Source organism: Paroedura picta, chromosome 1, assembly GCF_049243985.1.
Source record: "Paroedura picta isolate Pp20150507F chromosome 1, Ppicta_v3.0, whole genome shotgun sequence".
Taxonomy (NCBI): domain Eukaryota; kingdom Metazoa; phylum Chordata; class Lepidosauria; order Squamata; family Gekkonidae; genus Paroedura; species Paroedura picta.
The window spans coordinates 177,999,657-178,020,781 of record NC_135369.1 but is presented as its reverse complement, the minus strand read 5'-3'; the positions used below and the strand labels follow the sequence as shown (position 1 = coordinate 178,020,781).

The 21,125-nt window shown below is 46.4% G+C and overlaps 2 protein-coding genes across 4 annotated transcripts in view; both read left to right on the top strand.

Annotated features, from left to right (window-relative positions):
- TRAF3IP1 (TRAF3 interacting protein 1) overlaps positions 1–2,221 on the top strand; it is a 29,278-nt gene extending 27,057 nt beyond the window's left edge. For all 3 annotated transcript variants that reach the window (XM_077313387.1, XM_077313381.1, XM_077313373.1), the window contains one exon: positions 428–2,221. In XM_077313387.1, coding sequence (XP_077169502.1) covers positions 428–587 — 160 coding nt within the window. In that variant the 3' untranslated portion in view covers positions 588–2,221. The remainder of the gene's footprint in view (positions 1–427) is intronic.
- A 2,537-nt stretch (positions 2,222–4,758) lies between these two features.
- Positions 4,759–15,049, top strand: ASB1 (ankyrin repeat and SOCS box containing 1). Its single transcript, XM_077313363.1, has 5 exons — positions 4,759–4,962; positions 9,864–10,005; positions 12,415–12,717; positions 13,581–13,966; positions 14,784–15,049. The coding sequence occupies exons 1-5, from the start codon at positions 4,875–4,877 to the stop codon at positions 14,912–14,914; spliced, it is 1,050 nt and encodes a 349-aa protein (XP_077169478.1). The 5' UTR covers positions 4,759–4,874; the 3' UTR covers positions 14,915–15,049.
- The last annotated feature ends 6,076 nt before the right edge of the window (positions 15,050–21,125 follow it).

Genomic DNA, 21,125 nt, shown 5'->3' with positions numbered 1-21,125 from the left:
GGTACTCATTTTACCGACCTCGGAAGGATGGAAGGCTGAGTCAACCTTGAGCTGGCTGCTGGGATCGAACTCCCAGCCTCATGGTCAGAGCTTCAGACAGCATGCCTTATCACCCTGCACCACAAGAGGCTCTTGAGTATATTGAATACTGCCACATAAAATGTTGCACAATAAAATCAGAGTCCAGTAGCACCTCTAAGACATGTATACCTCTACTTCAAAATCTGTTTTTATGGGAACTCTACTTCTCCAAACTTCATGCCATGGCAGAATGCCAGGATAACTATTTGACTTCATGTGGCTTGGAGCAACTTTCTTTGTTGCTGCTTGAATGAATTTATTAGATACAGCATAATGCCACTCTCTGCTTCAAATGTGTTTTATAATAGTTCTGCGAAGAGTAATTTGCTGCTTATTTCCCTTTCAGCATCACCGAAAGCGCTGTGGAACCACTAAAAGCAAAACTTGTAGAGCTGGACCAGTTGATCAAAGATGAGCAAGATAAGATTTGTGCAAAAAGGGCTACCGTTTTGAAGAACGATGAAAAAATTCGGAAGATGATTCTGAATATCAATTCAAGAAGGTGAACGTTGTTTGGATAAAGAGCTGGAACTCCCTCTTTTTTTTTGCCTCTCTATAGAATACAAGTGGGAACAAAGAAAATCACTTTGTATGCAAAGAAAACCATTGCATAGAATACCCTATACAATTTCAAATTTATATATTTGGCTAGCAGCACTACTTAGCTGAAATTGGCCATTCATTCAGTATAAGTGGGAAACATCCATTATAACCTTACTGTGGTAGTGCTTTCCCCTGTTTGCTGAGGCCACTTTCCTGGATTCCTGCTGATCAAGCTTGCGCCTTTGGTTTCTCGTGAATCTGAGACATTTCCGGCAAACAGAATCTGTTCTGCTGCTTTATTTATTTGACTTTGGAAAGGCCACAGTCGAAGTGGCCGAAACACATCCTTAATGCTGGCAAATCCATCGAGCAAACTTGCAAAGAATTCCTCACCGAGCAAGAAACAAAAGCTCTCTTTAAAGCTGCTTCCTGAAGTTCAGCTCTGTAACCATTGTAGGTTTCAGTACAATGCAGTCCAGACACTATTCCAGGAGAGGGGAGAAGGGAGAAAGGCTATTGGTTAATACATGAATTCCAGGCCTCATTACTTGAAAAGAACTACTTTCAATGTATTTTCCCCACTTAAATGTAGCCGTGTATGTTTTTACATTATGAGAGAATTTGTAATCAGCTTGCTGGCAGGTAGGGGTGTTTGTATGTATCAGGTCTTCCCTTATATTTCCCCATGTACTTTTGATGAGCCCATGTAATACCTGCTTGGATCCAGTAGTCTGCAGTGCGACACAAACTTTGTACACCAGGTGTAATTTGTTACTGCTTCTGAAGTTACACCATTATTTCAATTAATGTGTCTGGCCTTTCAAACTCTAGCGCATGAGATTTCACAGGCCTTCCTGCCTTTCTGCTTGCGGATCTACCATCTCTCTTTTTCAGGGGCATGTTCCTGCTGGTTTTCCAGATGCTATGCAGGAGGATTGAAAACTGCTATTTCTACATTTTGGAACATTTTTGGAGGGGGGAATCCTGGTGGGAGGGGGGATGTGTTGCAATATTGCAGACCGTTCCATAAGCATACCTGCTTAGAATTTATTGTGGAGGACAGAGGAGTGCCTGGGGAGAGTGGCCTGAGCCATTTATTGAGTGACACCTACTGTTTACTTCTGTGCATGCTGACTGGCAGATGGTTGGTTCTTGCTTTTGACCATCAGGATCCCACTGACTGTGAAGACGTCACCCTAAACTGCTGCTGCAAGAAGCATTTCGGGAGTTTGCCCTGGCCATGTAGCAAAAGTTCTGATTTTTGGACTAAAATCAGATTTTGCCATTCTAGAAAAGACCACACAGAAGGCCATTGGGGGAACTGCCACAAGGCACCAGCATAGATGCCAGGCAAATGGATGCTAGGCAGTCTTCAACACAGGCTGGTGCGGTTGGAAGATTGTGCAGCTGTGACTTAATTCAGATACTGAAGCATTCCGGCATGTTTCTGAATGGATCTGTATATGTAGCAAGGACCGGATGTGTTAGAAGAAACAAGCATAGTTTGTAAGTTAAAAAAAAAGGAACACCATAAAATGTAATTTGTATTATATGGTTTTTTATATAAAATAATAAATGAGCTATTTTTTGTAAAGATCAGCAGTGTTTGGATTGTGCAGCTGTTTTTGGAAGATCGACAGAATGAGAAACAATTACTTTTGCGGCCTCGACACCAGCTCTTCCTCTCACGCCACTGTGGTAATTGATCAAGGGGGGGATGCATCTAGGATGGCAGCATGGGGAGAGGGGGGGGCAGAAGCTGAAATGTGAGAATAAAGCTGAGCACTTTTCAGCCAAGATATTGTTTTCAGATGAAGCTCTAAGAGCAGCCATTCTCAACCTTCTGACCATAAAGGTTCCCCTGAAATAATTTTTCAGGCTTTGAGGAGCTCTGGAAGAGATGTCGGCTGGCCACGCCTCCCTGTCACACACTCTGGAAATGACATGTCACTGAAAGTGACCTCACCACCCGCATTAACAGGCAGGCTCTAGAACGGGGTGGGCAAACTGGCCTTCCAGATGTCCATGGACTACAATTCCCATGAGCTCCTGCCAGCAAATGTGGGCAAAATGTGGCCAGAGGGCCACAGTTTGCCCACCCCTGCTCTAGAAGAACTGAGGGGAGGAGAGACAGGAAGCTGTTTAAGATGGGAGTAGGTGTGCAGGCTCCGCCCCCTCCCAAGCACAAAAACCATGAGAACTCATGCTCAGTGGGGGTGGGGGGGGGAGCAGTGGAAGTGGCCAGTTTGCTAGCATGTGGTCAAGCCCGTTAAGGCAGGAGTGGAAAGCTGCGGATCACCTCCAGAGCTCCACGGACCCCCCTCCCTGTGTGTGTGTGTAATCCTTGATCTAGGTATGCTGTTGGGGACCTTGATACTCTGGAACACACAAAGCTGCCTTTGTATCAGACTGTCATCTGCTTGAACTGGCAGCCATTCTCCAGTCTGCATGATGAATCCGCCATATGTAATGTGGTCTTATCAAGTGACATTTCAGCACACTGGAGTCCTAGTAAGCAGGTCTTCTGCAAACTAATGGATATGGCTGGAACTTGAGTGGCAAAAGAAGACCCTCCCCAAGTCTATGGCTCCCCAGATTCTGAGAGGCGGCTGATGCGGGTTGATGGAACAGTTTCATGTATTATTTATTAATTCGATTTATAAAGCTGCCCCTCTCAGCACAGCTGTGTTCAGGTGTACAACAATTTAGGGCCAACGTTGAATGAAAACACGATAATTGCTTAAGCCATGGGTAGTCAAACTGCGGCCCTCCAGATGTCCATGGACTACAATTCCCAGGAGCTGGCAGGGGCTCCTGGAAATTGTAGTCCATGGACATCTGGAGGGCCGCAGTTTGACTACCCCTGGCTTAAGCTATCTAAAACAACAATTTGTTCCCAGGCCCTGTAGCATTGCTTACCACATTACTCCTCAGTACTGCTCACCACATCCAAGGTGTTATTTATTTATTTATTTGGAAGGGGGGATCTTAGATGTTTCTGGTGGCCTCTCTTCAACCAAATGCCTGGTGGGAAAGCTCTCTTTTTCCAGGCCCTGCAGAACTCAATGAGCTCCAACAGGGCCTGTGTCTCCCCTAGGAGCTCATTCCACCAGGTGGGTGCCAGGACCAAAAAGGCCAGGCCCTGGCCCAGGCCAGTTGAACTTGTCTTGAGACATTTTTAAAAAATTCTAGAATATTATGGTCTCACCATGACATGGAATCTTGTAAAAACCACCCTGTTGGTCCTCACAATTTCCAGGTAGAATATTCCCAAAATGCAGAGTGGAATGGATCCATTTAATTATCAATACGAAGGGGGTTTTATTTTGTTTTAATGCAATTTGTTTTTCTAAATAGCTATGTTTTTTCATGCAGTTGCTGCTATGCAACGTACAGTATTTGCTGGCGTATAAGACTACTTTTTCCCCTGAAAAACATGCCTCCAAGGGGGGGGTCATCCTATACGCCGCGTGCACTTCAGTTGGGATAGACATAGCTGCCCATAGTGGCCCATAGTACTGTAATGTAATGTAACAAACTCTATATTTTGAGTGAAAATGTTGGGGGGTTGTCTTATACGCCCAGTTGTCTTATAAGCCGGCAAATACGGTATTAAAAAAAAAATCGAGACTGTGGTCCTGACTCTGACATCACCACCACCACATTATTTTATTTATTGATTGATTTATTGATTGATTTATTTAGATTTTTATTTTTATATTTTTATTTTCGTAGCCCTCCCTTCCCGGTTGGCTCAGGGCGGGTCTCCTCAAGGCATAGTCAAGTCAGAGAGTTACACTAATAAAAAAATATGTGATTTGGTAGGAGATCGGGGGGGGGCGGGGGGAGCAGGGTGAAAAACAAACAAGACGCGAGGATCCGTGGGGCTTTCCCCTCTTCCCGCCCGGGAGCACCAAGCTGTTCGACACTTCCCCTCCTAATCTGCCCGGTCTTTGCAGCGCTCCCGTGGTGCAAACCCCGCATCGAGGGCTCGGATTGAATTTGCAGCCTAGTGAGGGCGCAGAAAGGCTGCAAATAAAAATGAATAGGGAAAGGCCTGGCCCGCGCGGCCAAAGCAAACCACCTTAACCGGGACCTTAACCGGGACGCCGGAAGCGCACCGCCCCCCAGTCAGGTGGCCCGAAGGCCCAAGCGCAGCCGGAGGGACGGCACGGGCAGGGCAGGGCAGGGCAGGGCAGGGCAGGGCAGCGGGGTCCTGGCATGCCCGGGCGCTCCTCTTCTCCGGGCGGATGGCGGAGGCAGATCGTCCGGACGAGGCCGAGCGGGAAGGCGGAGGGGGCCCGGGCCCTCCACGACCCATCGCCAGTGGCAATGCAGGTAATGTCCGGCCCAGGAAGACGCCCTCCTCCTCAAACGCTCGCTGCTGGCACGCCTAGGTCTGATGAAGAAGAGCTGGTGTGTGTGTGTGTGTGTTATACCACTCTTTTCACTATAGTCTAAAAAGCGGCTTACAAACTTCTTTCCCGTCCTCTCCCCGCACCAGACCCCCTGGGAGGGAGGTGGGGCAGAGAGAGCTCTAAGAGAACTGCGATATGTGAAGGTCTCAGAGAGAACTGTGTATGGCCCAAAATCGCCCAGCTGGCCGCACGTGGAGGTGGAGGAGGAGTGGGGAATCATGCCCGATTATCCAGCTTAGAGACGGCTGCTCTTAACCACCGCACCAAACCGGCTCTGAACTAGACCTGGAAAAGCCGCGTACATGTGCGTTTGTTTTCGTGATGAAGAGTTCTGGTGAGCCTGAAAACTTGCCCATGGTTATGGGTCACTGGGTTGGTTGTAGTATAAAGTGCTACCTGGATTGGGTGCCTCACTTTTGGGTTGGTTTATTTTATTTGGGGGGGATCAACAGCTTCTTAGAAGAAACCATCCTTTCCTTTACAGGTTACTCTCTAGAATAGATCGTTGGGCTCCAGCCCTTGTGCAGCTTTTCTGCAAGGGACTAATAGAAATGGGGAACTGGGGGGGGGGGGTGTTTTAAAGCAGACCCACAATGTTAGGTGAAGGGTGCTTTCTCCAGAAAGTATCAAAACGGCCACTTTTTGGCCAGGGCTCTGTCAAGGCCGGGTGCTTAAGTACATTTTTGGGTTGGGGTGTGTGTGTGACAACAAGCAGAACACAATGAGAAGTTTGTAAAGCAAAAAGCCTATGGAGAAGACTAGCTGGGATTTTCAGGGGAAAAGTCAGCATGGTTGTAGTGGTTAGACTAGAATCAGGGAGACCCGGGTTCAAATCCTCACTTGTGCCATGGAAGCTTGCTGGGTGATCCTGGGCCAGTCGTCCCCTCTCAGCCTAACCTATCTCACAGGGTTGTTGTGAGGACAAAATGGAGGAGAGACGGATAACATCAGCTACTTTGGGTCCCCACTTGGGAGAAATGCAAATGATTAAAATAAAACTTGTATGAGAGAAACTCCTGAAACATTCTTCAGGCTTTGAGAAACCAGAAGTGTTGCAATTATGCAGAATATGGTTGGAAAGCAGAGCTGTGTAAATGCCTACCCACGGCCTCTCCCCTTCCCACCCCCTCCAGGCCCATCATTGGCCATTTTTACTTATTTTATTTATTTATATTTGTTAACTGCCACTCCAAGATCCAGCCGGCTCATGGCGGTGTATAACAAGATTAAAACCTTGGTGTGGATCGACATGACCTGATATATTTAAAGGTAAAGGTATTCCCTGTGCAAGCCCTGGGTCATGTCTGACCCTTGGGATGACACCCTCTAGCGTTTTCATGGCAGACTCAATACGGGGTGGTTTGCCAGTGCCTTCCCCAGTCATTACCGTTTACCCCCCAGCAAGCTGGGTACTCATTTTACCGACCTCGGAAGGATGGAAGGCTGAGTCAACCTTGAGCCGGTTGCTTGGATTGAACTCCCAGCCTCACGGGCAGAGCTTTCAGACTGCATGTCTGCTGCCTTACCACTCTGCACCACAAGAGGCTCTTAATATATATATATTTAGCCCAATGCTAAATGCCAGGTGTTAGATCCGACACCAGGAAGATCTCAAATCTCAACCGTTGAGATACCATCATGAGCCACGGTAGTGGTTGAGGCTTGAGCAGCGAAGTTATGGGGGCGTGTGTCGTTTCCTCTTGCTTTTATTGCCATCTTGATGTTAGTTTTGATCCTAGTTTTAATCGTGGGTATGGGGAATGTTTTAATATTGTATTGTATTTATGGGGGTTTTATTGTTTTATCTGTGAGCCGACACTAGTCGGGAGGGGCAGGATATAAATTCAAAAATGAATAAATAAACTGTTTTTAAAATTTGTTGAACATTTATTAAAAATTAATACCCATTCAGGGGACCCTTCCAGAGCCATCAAGAAACCCCAGGGATTTCATGAACCCCTGGTTGTGAAAACCCAAATTAAACACTGAACCTGCAACTTATTTGCACGTTGGTATCGTCTACCTCAGGGGTAGTCAAACTGCGGCCCTCCAGATGTCCATGGACTACAATTCCCATGAGCCCCTGCCAGCGAATGGAGGGCCGCAGTTTGACTATCCCTGGTCTACCTGTTGCACTTCTCTAATAAGACTTTTCTGCAGTTGGGTAATTTGTTGAGCCTCTGTTGGTCTGGGAAAGAACAAGCCTGCTCATACTGTTTTCCATGGTATTGCTTACTTGTTCTGCGCTTGATAAAGGAGGTGGGAGGGATCCGATGCTAGAAGCCAGTTCAGTCGAGAAGTCCTTGCCTCAGCATCAGCCATGTGCTGCTACTTTGTGTGGTCCACTGCGAGCTGGGCGTCATGTGCCTCTGCCAGATGAATCCGGGGTGTTTGGGGGGGATGCTTCTCTATGGCTTGCTGTTTGTTCCTGTAAAACAGGGATAATGATTTTTTTTACCCATTTTGGAAAGCGCTTTAATTTTTCTACAAATAATGACATTTCTAGAAAGAAATGGAAGACTATATGGAGAACTTTACCCTCTTTGTCGCCACATGATGCCGGTCACAAGGACCAAGGCCATTCAGTGTCAGGGGAAACGGCAGATTTTTACCTGTCATGCCACAGTACAGACCTTTCCTTTTACAGATAGGAGCAGGGAGTGTTTGATTCTAAGGGACCAAGTTAAAAGGTGCTCTGGGCAAACTCCCTGTTGTCTTCTTTCAAGCTGCAGACCTGCTCTAACTCTGGTCCGTAATGTACAAGAGAAGAACTGTTTTTTTTTTTGTACTTTGCTTTTTATTACCTGAAGGAGTCTCAAAGCGCCTATGAGAGCTCTGAGAGAACTGTGACTGGCTCAAGGTCACCCAGCTGGGTGCATGTGAAGGAGGAGTGGGGAATCAAACCTAGTTTTCCAGTTTAGAGACCACCACTCTTAACCATAACACCCTTAAACCTGGAGCTCTCTTAACCGCTGACCTCTTTCCTGGTGTCGGCCAGATATTTTAGAAAGGGGTCAAGTGGGGTTTCCTGCCTAGCAGGGCTTCTGAGTGGCCACCATCCTGTGACAGAATTCCAAAGGTAGACCCAGGCTAAAAAGGTTGTGGACTCCTGCCCTAACTCATTGTCTCAGATGGGGTGGATGTAGCAGGGTTCCCCTCCCCAATTATGTCTCTTACTCGGTGCTGTTTTCAGAAAAACAAGACAGAACCACGTGGCATGGAGAAATGTTCGGTCCTGCAAGCCTTTTTGAAATAGAGATTGAAACCTCCCCCCCCTCCCCCGGTGAGAATCACTCATCATCTCTTCAGTTATGCTTGCTCCTCAGCTTGTTCTAGGCTAGGAGTTACCAGCTAGAGGTCTGTGGATCCCCGCGTGTCTCCGGAAACTCCAGGGAGGGGGGGGGGCATTCATAGCCTTTTCCCTCCTGCCTTCATGGGCTCAGCCACAAGCTAGGGATCTGGTCATTTGCATTGCTCCCCCTCCCAATGTAAGTTATCTCATGGTTTCTGCACCTGGGAATGGGGCAGAGCCCATATATCTACTCCCACCTTAAACTATGTCCTCTCTTTCCTTCCTTCACAAGCTTGCTTGTTAATATGGTTGGTAATGTCACTTCCGGGGGAGCAAGGCAGGGAGGTGTGCCCAGCTGACATCACTTCCGGGGCTCCTTGAAGCTTGAAAAATTATTTCAGGGGCTCCTCCACATTTTAAAGATTGAAAAAGGCTGTTATAGGCTAACGTAGCCACTTTATACTAGTATGAATTGATTCGCCAGTCCTCCACATACAACTGGCTGGGTGGCCTTGGGCCAATTATCTCACAGGGTGTTGTGGGGAGAAGAAGGATAGGTGATGGTAAGCTGCTTTGAGATTCCTTCAGGTAGTAAAAAGTGGAGTGCAAAGCCCCCAGCTCTTATTCTCTTCTCTTAAGGTAGAGGAAAGTGGGGTATAAACTGTCCTCTATGTCGACTCGAGCGCCCTAGAGGAAGGGCAACATGAAAAAAGGAATAGGATGTTCATTTGGTGTCATGGAATCATAGAATTATCATGGAATCATAGAGTCGGAAGGGACCTCCTGGGTCATCTAGTCCAACCCCCTGCACTGTGCAGGACACTCACAACCCTATTGCTCATCCACTGTAGCCTGCCACCCTCTTGACCCTTCACAGAATCAGCCTCTCCTGCCTCACTTGCTTTACCGCCGGTGCCCCTGACTTCCCACCGCCCGCTGGGGGGCGCTGCCAGCAGCATCTGCGCAGTGCCACACCGAGGGGGAGCCCCAGCCATGGCGGCCGCCGGAGAGCACCAAAGGTGAGCTGGTGGCAGACTGGCAGGGCAGCCCTCGAGGCAGCAGCCGGGGAGGAGGACGAGGAGGAGCTACGGCCTGGTACCGACTGATCCACGGACTGGTACCGGTCTTTGGACCAGGCGTTGGTCTATATGGCATCCTTTTAAATGCTTGAAGATGGCTATCAGATCCCCTCTCAGTCGTCTCGTCTCTTGGCTAAGCAGACCAAGCTCCCCCAACCTTTCCTCATACGTCTTGGTCTCCAAACCCCTCACCATCTTTGTTGCCCTCCTCTGGACACTCTCCAGTTTGTCTACATCCCTCTTCAACTGGGGTGCCCAAAACTGAACACAGTACTCCAAATGAAGCCAAGCTAGAGCAGAGTAAAGTGTCAGCTTTGAGCCTGGCCACCTTGGGCTCCTCCTTTCCTGCTGGTCCTTACTCTTCCTCAGTAGTTCACTGCAGTAGCAATGAAGGTTGGTGCCACAGCTTGCCATGGTATTCTAAAGACAGCAATGCTCTCCCTAGCACAGGTCGTAACCTGAAGGAGTGGTTGAAGGAGCAGTTCTGTGATCAGCCGACTGAGCACTGCCAGGACACCCGACTTCATGAAGCTGCCTACCTGGGAGACTTGCTGACCATTCAAAAGCTGCTGCAGGAAGACGGCTTCCAAAAGTAAGCCCTGGTGTTATTGGATCTCACCCCTAAACAGGGGTTCTCACATGATGATAATCCCATTGTCTTGTGCCCTTGGCAAACAGTTTTAAAAGATGGGTTGTGAATGCTGTGATGCTCTCTGCATGCAACTGTGTGTACAGCACAGTTCAGATATACATTGTAAGCCTGGGGTGGCCAAACTGGGTCTCCAGATATTCATGGGCTACAATAGATCTCTGCAGAACAGAATTAAAGTTCCAGAGAATCTCTGCAGTGGAAACTGAAGGCTGCTGGCTTTTTTTTAAAGCCCAGCAGAATTAGTGTCACTGCAGCAGTGAAGGTCAAAGCAGAGAATGCAGTATAAACTGATGGGGGACATTTTTAAAAGCCCAGCAGAACCAGTACAATGTACAGAGTGCCCTGGCACTGCAAGCTTAAGAGGACTGAGCTCAAAGCACAGAATCACAATCCAAACCAGGGACGGGGTGGGATTTTGCAAGCTCTGTGCGAGAAAATAGGAAATGAACACAAGGGAACCCTACAAAGGGGAGGGGACCTTTTTGAAATGGACATGACTACTTTGAAACAGACAAAAATCTCTTCCCCCCCCCACCCATTGCTTTGCAATTTGATAAACATGTTTTTTTTTTTTTTTTAACAGAGACAGTCTGGAAATGTATCAATTCACAAACCAGCATGAACCTCCATTTCTTGAAAGTTCATGGACTGTTTGTACTGGGTGCACAAATTTCACTTCACGAACCACAAACTGACCTAAATTTATCATGGACTTTAATTGTGAGCCAGTTCTTACCCATCCCTAATGACAGCCATCATGTCAGCAGTTTCAGAACCTATCAGCATATTTTGGGGGAAGTGCTGGTCCCAGTTATCTTATACTTACATTTAACTTCTTGGGTTACATTGTTGCACACACACTAAATTTGTGGCAATCTTCTTGGAAAACAGTGTTGCACTTACCTGTAACTGTTGTTCATTGAGTAGGTTTCTGTGCAGCACACATGTACACTGCACAGAAGCCATGAAGATGAACCATTTGTTTTCACGATCTGCATAATTTTGTGTCATCTGCTGCTACCCCCAATTATAGCTAATGTGTAAACAAAAAAAAAATAGCATTCATCCCTGTGGTACCACATTTCCCTTAATTGTGGGAGCTGTCCATTTATTCCTGCTCTTTGCTTCTTGTTCCTTAACCATTTTCTAAAACCTGGCCTCTTATCCCTTGACTGGTAAGTTTCCTTTGTTAAGTTAGCTTGTTGAGAAACCCTTAAAACAGTGGTTCTCAACATGGGGGTCAGGATCCCTGTGGGGGTCGAATGACCCTTTCACAGGGGTCGCAAGCAGCTTGGCCGGGGGGGGGGGCGCCATCCACACAACAGCCTTGCGGGGTAGATCAAGATAAAACGTTTGTCTGGAGCAGTGGAAAAGAGCGAGATCGGCATGGTGGGACAAGAGGCAGAGCTGAACTGAGAAACCCTGGGGGAAAATAATTTATATATACCGTATTTGCCGGCGTATAAGACAACTCGGCATATAAGACAACCCCCCAACCTTTCCACTCAAAATATAGAGTTTGTTACATTACATTACGGTACTATGGGCCACTATGGGCAACTATATCTATCCCAACTGAAGTGCACCCGGCATATAGGATGACCTCCCCACTTGGAGGCATGTTTTTCAAGGGGGGAAAGTAGTCTTATATGCCAGCAAATATTGTAATCATAAAAATATTTTATATAATCATAAAAATAATTTATATAATCATGAACAATGGATCTGCATGCCATTGGTCAGTTTGGGTTTAATTTCTGTGAAAGAACACTTGCATAATTTTATGGTTGGGGGTCACCACAACATGAGGAACTGTATTAAGGGGTCGTGGCATTACAAAGGTTGAGAACCACTGCCTTAAAACATTCTTCAGGCTTCAGGAAACCCCAGAAATGGTGTGATCGTGTAGAACAGGGGTAGTCAAACTGCGGCCCTCCAGATGTCCATGGACTACAATTCCCAGGAGCCCCTGCCATCATTCGCTCGTGGGAATTGTAGTCCATGGACATTTGGAGGGCCGCAGTTTGACTACCCCTGGTGTAGAATATGGTCAAGAAGCATAGCCATGTATACATCCATCGAGAGCCACTCCCCTTCCCACCCCCTCCAGGCCCATCACTGGCCACTTCAGAAGATAGGAGCAGGCTGACATAACCATATACGGACATATCACCCAATAAACATTTAACAAATTTAAAAAATACAAAAATACAATTGAATCTTATCAATTTGGGAAACGTTTCCAGGGCTGTTGAGAAACTCCAGGGTTTCACGAAACCCTGGTTGAGAAAGCCTGATCTAGGTACCTAGAGGGATAATTTTGCCACATCCCTTTTGTCCCTTCTTCAGCCGCATCAATGAGAAATCTGTGTGGTCTTGTGGCTGGCTGCCTTGTACCCCGCTGCGCATCGCTGCCACAGCCGGACATGGACACTGTGTCAGCTTCCTTATTGAGAAAGGGGCAGAAATCGATCTGGTAGATGTGAAGGGACAAACTGCTCTCTACGTAGCTGTCGTGCATGGCCACCTCGAATGCGTGCGCATCCTTCTAGAAGCTGGAGCTGACCCCAATGGGAGCCATCACCACCGCAGCACACCCGTGTACCATGCTGCCCGTGTGGGAAGAGCGGACATCCTGAGAGAACTTATCAAGTAAGTAACGATCGATTTTGCTCTGTTTTTCTGGAACCAGCAACCTGTCAAGAGGATATGGTACTCTTGTGATTCAAGGAATATGACAGGTACCAACAGTTATCAAGTGGCAGGCAGAGAAGAGAGATGTGGGGGTGGGGGGTGGGAAGAGGCCAGAAAATGCAACAGGATAATAAAATAGGCCATGGGGTTACATAACCAAAACAGATCTTAAAATGATAAAATGAGCTATAAAATATAGAATGCAAAACAGGCAGCATATTATAAAAGTATCTGAATTAGGACTCTGGCGACTATAATGGTTATCTCTGGATCTCTGCCAGAGAGCAGGAATTGCAAGGTCCTAGACTGACTTACAGGGGCAAGGCAACAAAACTATCATCCCAACTTATGAAGGTGGATTCATACCCCATTGAAATCCCTCCCTCCCCAAATCCTGCCCTCCTCAGACTCCACTCCCCAAATTCCCAGGTATTTCCCAACCCAGGATGCTGCTAACCGTCTCTATCAAGGCCCCTGCTGTGCGGAATGAGCTCCCTGTAGAGATGAAGGGAAGCCTTTCTTAGGGGTCTTCCAGAGGCACAACAAGGCTTGCTTGTTTGGCAGAGGTTTTGACCGTGTTTGACTGGCCGGCATGTTTTAAGGGCGGTGAGATATTTGTAGGTTTGTCACTGTATTCTGCTTTTAACTTGAAATGATCTTTAACTGTTATGGTCAGCTGCTTTGCACTGCAAAGAAAGGCGGGCTAGAAATGTTTGAATGAATCAGCACGCTTGGAGATTGTTTTGTGCGGCTGCTTTAGCCCTTGGCCCCGCTGACCCACAGCCGTTCCCCGGTGAACATGGTCTTCCCTTTCTCCTCAGATATGGTGCCAATGTGGATGTGAATCACCACGTGACCCCGGGGACCCCTAGCCCTTCGTTCCGACCACTGACGTGCCTGGTGGTTTGCCCTTTGTACATTAGCGCCGCCTACCACAACCTGCAGTGCTTCAAGGTTCTGCTGGAAGCTGGAGCCAACCCGGATTTTAATTCCTGTGCTCCAGTAGACATCCAGAATTTCTGCAGAGGCTCTGCAGTGTGCATAACGGATGCCGTCTTACGACACGGTTGTGACCAGGCCTTCGTCAGCCTCTTGATTGACTTTGGTGCCAACCTGAACTTGGTGAAATTGGAGAACCTTGAAGAAGGAGCTCCAGGAAGGATTAGAGTGAACTCAGAAAGCATGCAGATATTCAAAGAAGCCAGAAGTAAGAAGAAAGGGATTTTTAGGACAACTGAGCCTTGCGAATGTTGTGATCAGCGTACTGAATATACATTATTCTCAATGTGCCCAAAGCTGTGGTTACGTAAATTCAGATTTAAGACAAAACAGCTCTTGAGAGCCAGCATGGTATAATGGTTAAGAGTGGCAGTTTCTAATCTGGAGAACTGGGTTTGATTCCCCACTCCTCCACATGCAGCCAGCGGGATGACCTTGGGCTAGTCACAGTTCTCTTAGAGCTGTTCTCACAGAGCAGTTCTTTTAGAGCTCTCTCAACCCCAGCTACCTCACAGGGTGTTGGTTATGAAGGGAGGAAAGGAAAGGTGTTTGTAAGCCGCTTTGGGACTCCTGATAATGAAAAGTGGGGTATAAAAAAACAGCTCTTTTTTCTGCAAATCTGAGAAAAGGTTTGCAGAAAAATCTAAAAACATATGTTTGGGGTTTAAAAAAAATCCCAAAGTAATAGAAGCAGCACCTGTAACTTTAAAAAACAAATGCCCTCACTGCTCATTGCTAGCCACTCACGTGGCTTTTCAAACCTTGGTTCCTGATTGTAAGAAGCAGGGGGTTGGGGGCACAGATATTTTGGCCTTTGAGGGGAGGAGTCATCAGGGCCAGCAACTTGCTGCCCGGCAACTTTCGTGACTCACCCTGGACTGGCTGCTTGCTACAGCGCAACAGCAGCCGCGCCACAGAAGCCAGGGTGGCGTAGTTGTTAGACATTCAGACCCGAGTTCGAATCACCGGTTTGCCTAAAACGATTTCCTTGACATTATCATTGTCTGGTGCTTGTTTTGTTTTAGGCTGTCCCAGGAGGCTGATGTCTTTGTGCCGCGTGGCCGTGCGGAGAGGCCTTGGCAAATGCCGACTGCATCTAATAGCTGCTCTTCCTATTCCGGACCCTATTAAGAAATTTTTACTTCATGATCAGTGAGATCTACATTTCCACTTGGCAGGACGATTTTCTTCCATTTTTATTTATTTATTTATTTTAAGTGCTGTGCTGAAAATGGGAAGTTCTCTATGCTGTATATTGGTATTTGGTTAATAAATTGCCATCGTTACTTAATCTTTCTGGTTTGCACAGTGGATTTCAGCAATGTTATATCCTGCTGAATATCCCGAGAAAAATGTAGTGCGTTTATTCAGTTTTATTTATTTTTAACATCTGGCTTGCAGTTCCTTAGCAGGACGAGTTCTGGTATTTACACAGCGGAAAGTTGTCCTGACTTCCATAGGGCCACAAGAGGAGTGGGAAAAGAAAAGATGGAATGTGGTAATTAAGTAAGGGTGAATGAACTGTCTGAGCTGGCCAACAGCATAAAATAAATCATCAATAAAATATATAATCAAAAACATCGAAGCACCTTGTTCAAGTCATCTGGCCCTGCCGACTTAAACTGTTTCAGTTATTGCTTCTGACTTGACCTCTCTTGTAACATCTCAGCACTCCTGTCGTTACATTGTTTGTAACTTTGGGTATGAATCTTATCTGCTGTGGGGGTGCACTCTCTGTATCCGAGGAAGTGAGCTCTGACTCAGGAAAGCACCTGCTGGAATTTATTTGGCTTGTTTTTTAAGGTGCCTCTGGACTCAGAAGTCAAGCTGCTACCATCTGAAGCCAGTTCCAGGGAGTCCTGGATGTTGTTAAAAGTGAATTTTAGACTGAGTTTTGATTTAAACCAATATCCTAGTTGAATATGTGAATAAATCTCAATGACAGCCTTTAGACTTCACAGAATCCAAGGCGGAGTGAGCCGGGAGGTTTTGTCCTGAGACGATGTTGCTGTATCGGTTGAGATCAGTTTCTCACTTGAGCTGTTATTCTTTTTCTTGAAATAATGGTTCAGTTTGCCTTGAGTAACTTTGAAACACGTTGGCCTACTTATAGTCATGGTTAACCAACATGAAGAATATTTCCTGTACAGCTGACAGACTTTTCTCAGTTGCTTGGATTGTAAAAACCTAGATGCAACCTCATACATTCTTCCTGAGGTAAACTTTGTTCATAAACACTTCTTTTTAAAGGAACTTACGGAGACACTGGCTTTGTCTCCAACACACAAGTACATAGCAGCAGAGGCACTGACTGACTGACTGACTGAGATTCCGTTAACTGACTCTAACGGTCACCAACTGGCAAAACAGAACAGGATTCTCCCAGCATGCATTGCTATATAATGCCTGTATGTAAGAATGCAAAAAAGAAGAAGAAAGAAAAAGAAAAATCCACACTGGATGTGTCCATGTGCACTTGAGGAATATTTCTATTTTTTCCTTACCTCGGCGAGAGGGCTTCTCCGGTTGCCAGTCCCCAGGTAGGGACTGGAGATCTCCCAGAATTACAACTGATCTCCAGACTACAGAGATCAGTTCACGGGGAGAAAATGGCTGCTTCAGAGCATCCATGGCATTATGGCCTGCTGAGGTCCCCCCTTCCTCCTCAAACTTCACTGTCTCCAGGCCACACCCCTAAATCCCAGCTTAGAATTGGCATCCCCATTCCTGCTGTGCCTCCCAAGGGCCATTACTGTAAGGTGACCAGATTGTCCCACTTTTGGAAGGACATCTGGGGACACCTGGCAAATTGTACTTACGTTGCAAGTAAAAAAAATATATTACAATAACTGGCAGTCTTCAAGCAAAGGTTGGATACACACTTTTCTTGGATGCTTTAGGATGCTTAGGGCTGATCCTGCGTTGAGCAGGGGGTTGGACTAGATGGCCTGTGTGGCCCCTTCCAACTCTTATGATTCTATGATTCTATTTTTGCATTCTATGAAAATGTTTGTTGCTCCATATAGACCAAATTTTTAATCAAGACCCCCCCCCCCCCGGTCAATGGTGTCCCACTTTACCAATGTTAAAATCTGGTCACCTTACATTACTGCTGTGTTGCCAGGGCAGCCAAATCCAACCACAGGGTTGGGGGCAATAAAAGAACTTCTCTCCCCTGGGTAGTTACAGCAACCCAATCAGCTGCTTCTGGCTGCTAAAGCAGTCTGTGGGAAGAAAGGCTCTGGAAAAACAGGAGACATTCCTTATTTGACTATACCCTTTTAGTCCCTCCTCACCTCCATGTGGCTCAGGACAATATACCTGGCTTTTTGACTCCCTGAAGGAGTCTCAAAGCGTCTTACAATCGCCTTCCCTTCCTGTCCCCACAATAGACACCCTGTGAGGGTGGTGAGGCTGAGAGAGCTCTGAGAGAACTGCACTGCATGAACAGCTCTGAGAGATCTGCGTGATCCAAGGACACTCAGATGGCTTCATGTTGAGGAGTGGGAATTAAGCCCAGTTCTCCAGATTAGAGTCCACCACTTTTAACCGCTATGCTGGCTCACTGAGTCCTTTGCCCATCTCGGATTTTAGCAAGAATCTTTCGGTTTTGGATTTCTATGTAGGATTGTACATTTGGACTGGATTCGTTCCCCCTTTTGCTTGGGTTTGGGCTCCCATCTTCATGGACTTTTTACTCCTCTTCCTTCAAAAGCATTTTACCTGCCTCTCCACATCTTCATCCGAAGGAGAAATAAGAACTGTCCCCCATCCATTTCCATAACCATGTTAAGCAAGGATAGGGTCTGAATTCTCAGAGCTGCAGTCATCATAAAATTGTGTTACCTTTATTTTTGTGGTTGGCAAAGTGACCTCAGGAAAAGTTCTCAAGATAGAATCCAGGCACAACATAAGTTGTAGTAAGATGAATGCTGCTTATTCCTTCATGGTAAATGGCTAAGTGGCCCTTTCTTCCTCATGTTCAGGGGATTTATGATCTCCAGTGGACCTTTCCTCCCGAAATGAAGCTCTCTTTCTCTCCCGAAATGAAGCTCTCCTCTTGCTTTTGTTCCCTTGAAGCTCTATAGATAAGGAGATGACCAAGATCGCTTCTACAGTGGAGGCTGCAGGCTGGAATTTGAGTTGGGGCAGGGTGTTCTGCCTCTTCCTACTACCTCACGGGGGAGCATTTGGTCTGGTGCACCTCATCCGTCCCAGATTTGTGCTCCTGCATGGGAGCTGGGGCAGCAAAGTTCCCCGTGCGGAAACAGTCCAAGTCTTGGGCGAGACCTGGCAGCCTATTGTTCTGTTTGTGTCTTTTTCAAAGTTGCTGGTTGACTTCACACTTGAGTTGAGTCATGCCCACTTTCTTTCTCATTCCCAAAGGCACTTCATAACCCCTGCAGCTGAATAAAGTGTACATTACCACTAGTGAACTTCGGAATTAAGCCTGGGATGCAATAATTTCACCACAACCCTCCACCTTGGCTGTTCCAAGACATAGTTCCTGTTGGGGGCATAGCACAACCATTGTGTCAGTAGTTACCCATGTAGGTAGGGACTCTAAAAACTCAAATGTACTTTCCACCTTTTAAATCATGTGCCTTTTAAGACGATTGGCAGTGGTAATGTTAGGAAACTAGGATTGTATAGAGCAGCTTTTCTCAACTTTCTAGCATTTGAGAAACCATTGAAACATTCTTCAGGCTTCAAGAAAACCCAGAAGTGTCGCAGTCGTGCAGAATATGGTTGGGAAGCATAGCTGTGGACATGCCCAATCGGGAGCCCTGGTCCTCTGTCTGATAAGACCTGACAAGGCTGCTAATGATGGGACGTTCTAAGGGACATTAATTCATAGGGCTGCCATGTGCTAGGGTCAACAGCACAGAGACAATCCCCATCGCTTTCTGGCCTGTCCTGGTGAGGGCCTAGATTGTGCCCAATTGGCTAGAACTGCTGTCTGTCCTGGTGAGGGGCCAATCCGATTGGCCCCTCACCTGGACTGGTCCCGCCCACTCTCCACCCACTTAGCCCTTAATGAATTATGAAGAAGGGAAAGATAATTTTAACTTACTGCTTGTGTTCCAGCGTGCTCCCCGATGGCCTTTACATCCGTTTGTCATACATTTCTGCACGTAAGATTGGGGGTCAGATCCTGTCATCAGGATATTGCCAAGCAATGCAATGTAAGCTATGGCCAGCCTGAGAGTGTCAATTTTGGCGAGACGCTTTTCATACGTGGCCTCTACGCACATCAAAAGCAGAGTTGATGCTGGGCATTCTCTTTCTTTCCCTCACATTGGCTGCGCATCTTTGTGTGCTGGAAGGGTGAGCAGCAACAAACTTGTGACGGCCACGCAGCAGTATGCTATCATCAGATTGAACGAAGGAGGAGCTGTCCAATTCAGCACTCTCCTCAAATGCCTGAATTTCCCCACCAAGGTCAGGGAGTACTAGCTCAGCTTCAGGAACTAAGGCGTGCCAAGTGGTGGGCACCCAAGAGGAGTCCTCCCGTGCTGGAGGAGGACCACCAAGTAGGAAACTGTCTTGCTGGCCTGTTCTTTCCATGCTGACACAAAATAGAAAATCTGACATCGTTTCATCTTCAAACTTTAAGAAAGAAGGTTCCATCATTTGTCCTTCAATCGTTTTTGGATTAATGAAACAGAATGGATGCACTCTTCACTGAGATCACAAAAACATTTTGGTAATCTACCAGTAACATTAAAGAAAGTCTTCTGAAACTCAATTGCCTTTATGTGTTATTGCTCAAAACTGGATGAATCTTTCGCTTTAAATACTTTCATACCATGAGAGATTCCCCTTTTTCTATTAAGTTTTTGGCTACCGGAGACAGTAAAAACTAATTTTCTATTGACTTTTAGATAGAAAAGCCCTTGATGTCATTACCAAGTTTGTCCACAAGTACATTCATTTTGTTCACAGTCTTCTATTGTTTTGGCAGGCTCTCCAAAGCTCAAACTGAAAAAAGGAGACTAAAGTGCCCATTCTATCCTTTTGAACACAGTGCAATGTTCTGCAGCTGTCTTGAACAACAGAACTCCCCATTTTATAACGAGAGGATGTTGCTCTCTCACATTTAGCAAAGCCATTTATTTATTTTGGTAAAGCAACAAAAAAGCTCGTGGCACTATAAGTTTATTTTGGTGTGAGTTGGCAAGATCATCCTGAGTTTATTGGATTCATGGTGGAATGTTAATAGGTAAATGTAAAGGTAAAGGTATCCCCTGTGCAAGCACGGAGTCATGTCTGACCCTTGGGGTGACGCCCTCCAGCGTTTTCATGGCAGACTCAATACGGGGTGGTTTGCCAGTGCCTTCCCCAGTCATGACCGTTTACCCCCCAGCAAGCTGGGTACTCATTTTACTGACCTCGGAAGGATGGAAGGCTGAGTCAACCTTGAGCCGGCTGCTGGGATTGAACTCCCAGCCTCATGGGCAGAGCTTTCAGACGGCTGGCTTACCACTCTGCGCCACAAGAGGCTCTTTTAATGTTAATAGAGTGCTTCATAAACCTAGAGGTGTAATAAACCTAGAGGTATAATTATAAAATGGGAAGTTCTGTTGTTCAAGACAGCTGCAGAAAATTGCTGAAATAAAACTGTAGCACGCTGGTACGTTATAGTAAGACCACAATCTAGAAAAAAAAAAAGTTTAATCCCCTTCTGCCATGAAAGCTTGCTGGGTGACACACAAATACTCAGCCTAAACTACCTCCCAGAGTTGTTGTGAAGATAATATGGAGGACAGGAGAATGATGGGAGACATTTTAAGTCCCCAGCCATTTTAACTAGCAGTGCCAGGGATTGATTGACCCTAGAACCTCCTGAAAGAAAATGCTGGACCCTGCGACATGCCTGCTTTAGTGTTCAAGGATACTCAGCATGGAGAGAAATGCTCCTCTTAGGCTAAGGAACTAAGAAAGGAATCTGGTTAGCCAATTACTGATTCCCATGTCCAGCTACCTCAGGCAGAAAGACTGCTACTTAACTCAACATTTTAGGAAGTGTATGTGGGATCTTCTGGATACTACACAATCTTTTCCCCACTGTGTCAGAGGGCCAAATTTCTTGTTATATTTGACACAGGATCATCACGGGGGACATGCAGCCAGCCATACAGCAGCTGCCAGTTCTCAGTGGCAATTACATTTAGAAGCAATGCAGGAGCCCAAATTGGGATTAGGTCCAAGGTACGGGAGAGGGTCTCCTGATGTCCCACTATGAACTCCAAAACTGCTAATGATTTCAAGAGAATCACCCAGTACTTAAGCATACTTATGAGAGCTCCAAAATAATTTCAGGTAGGTAGCTGTGTTGGTCTGAATCAAAAGAACAAAGTTTGACT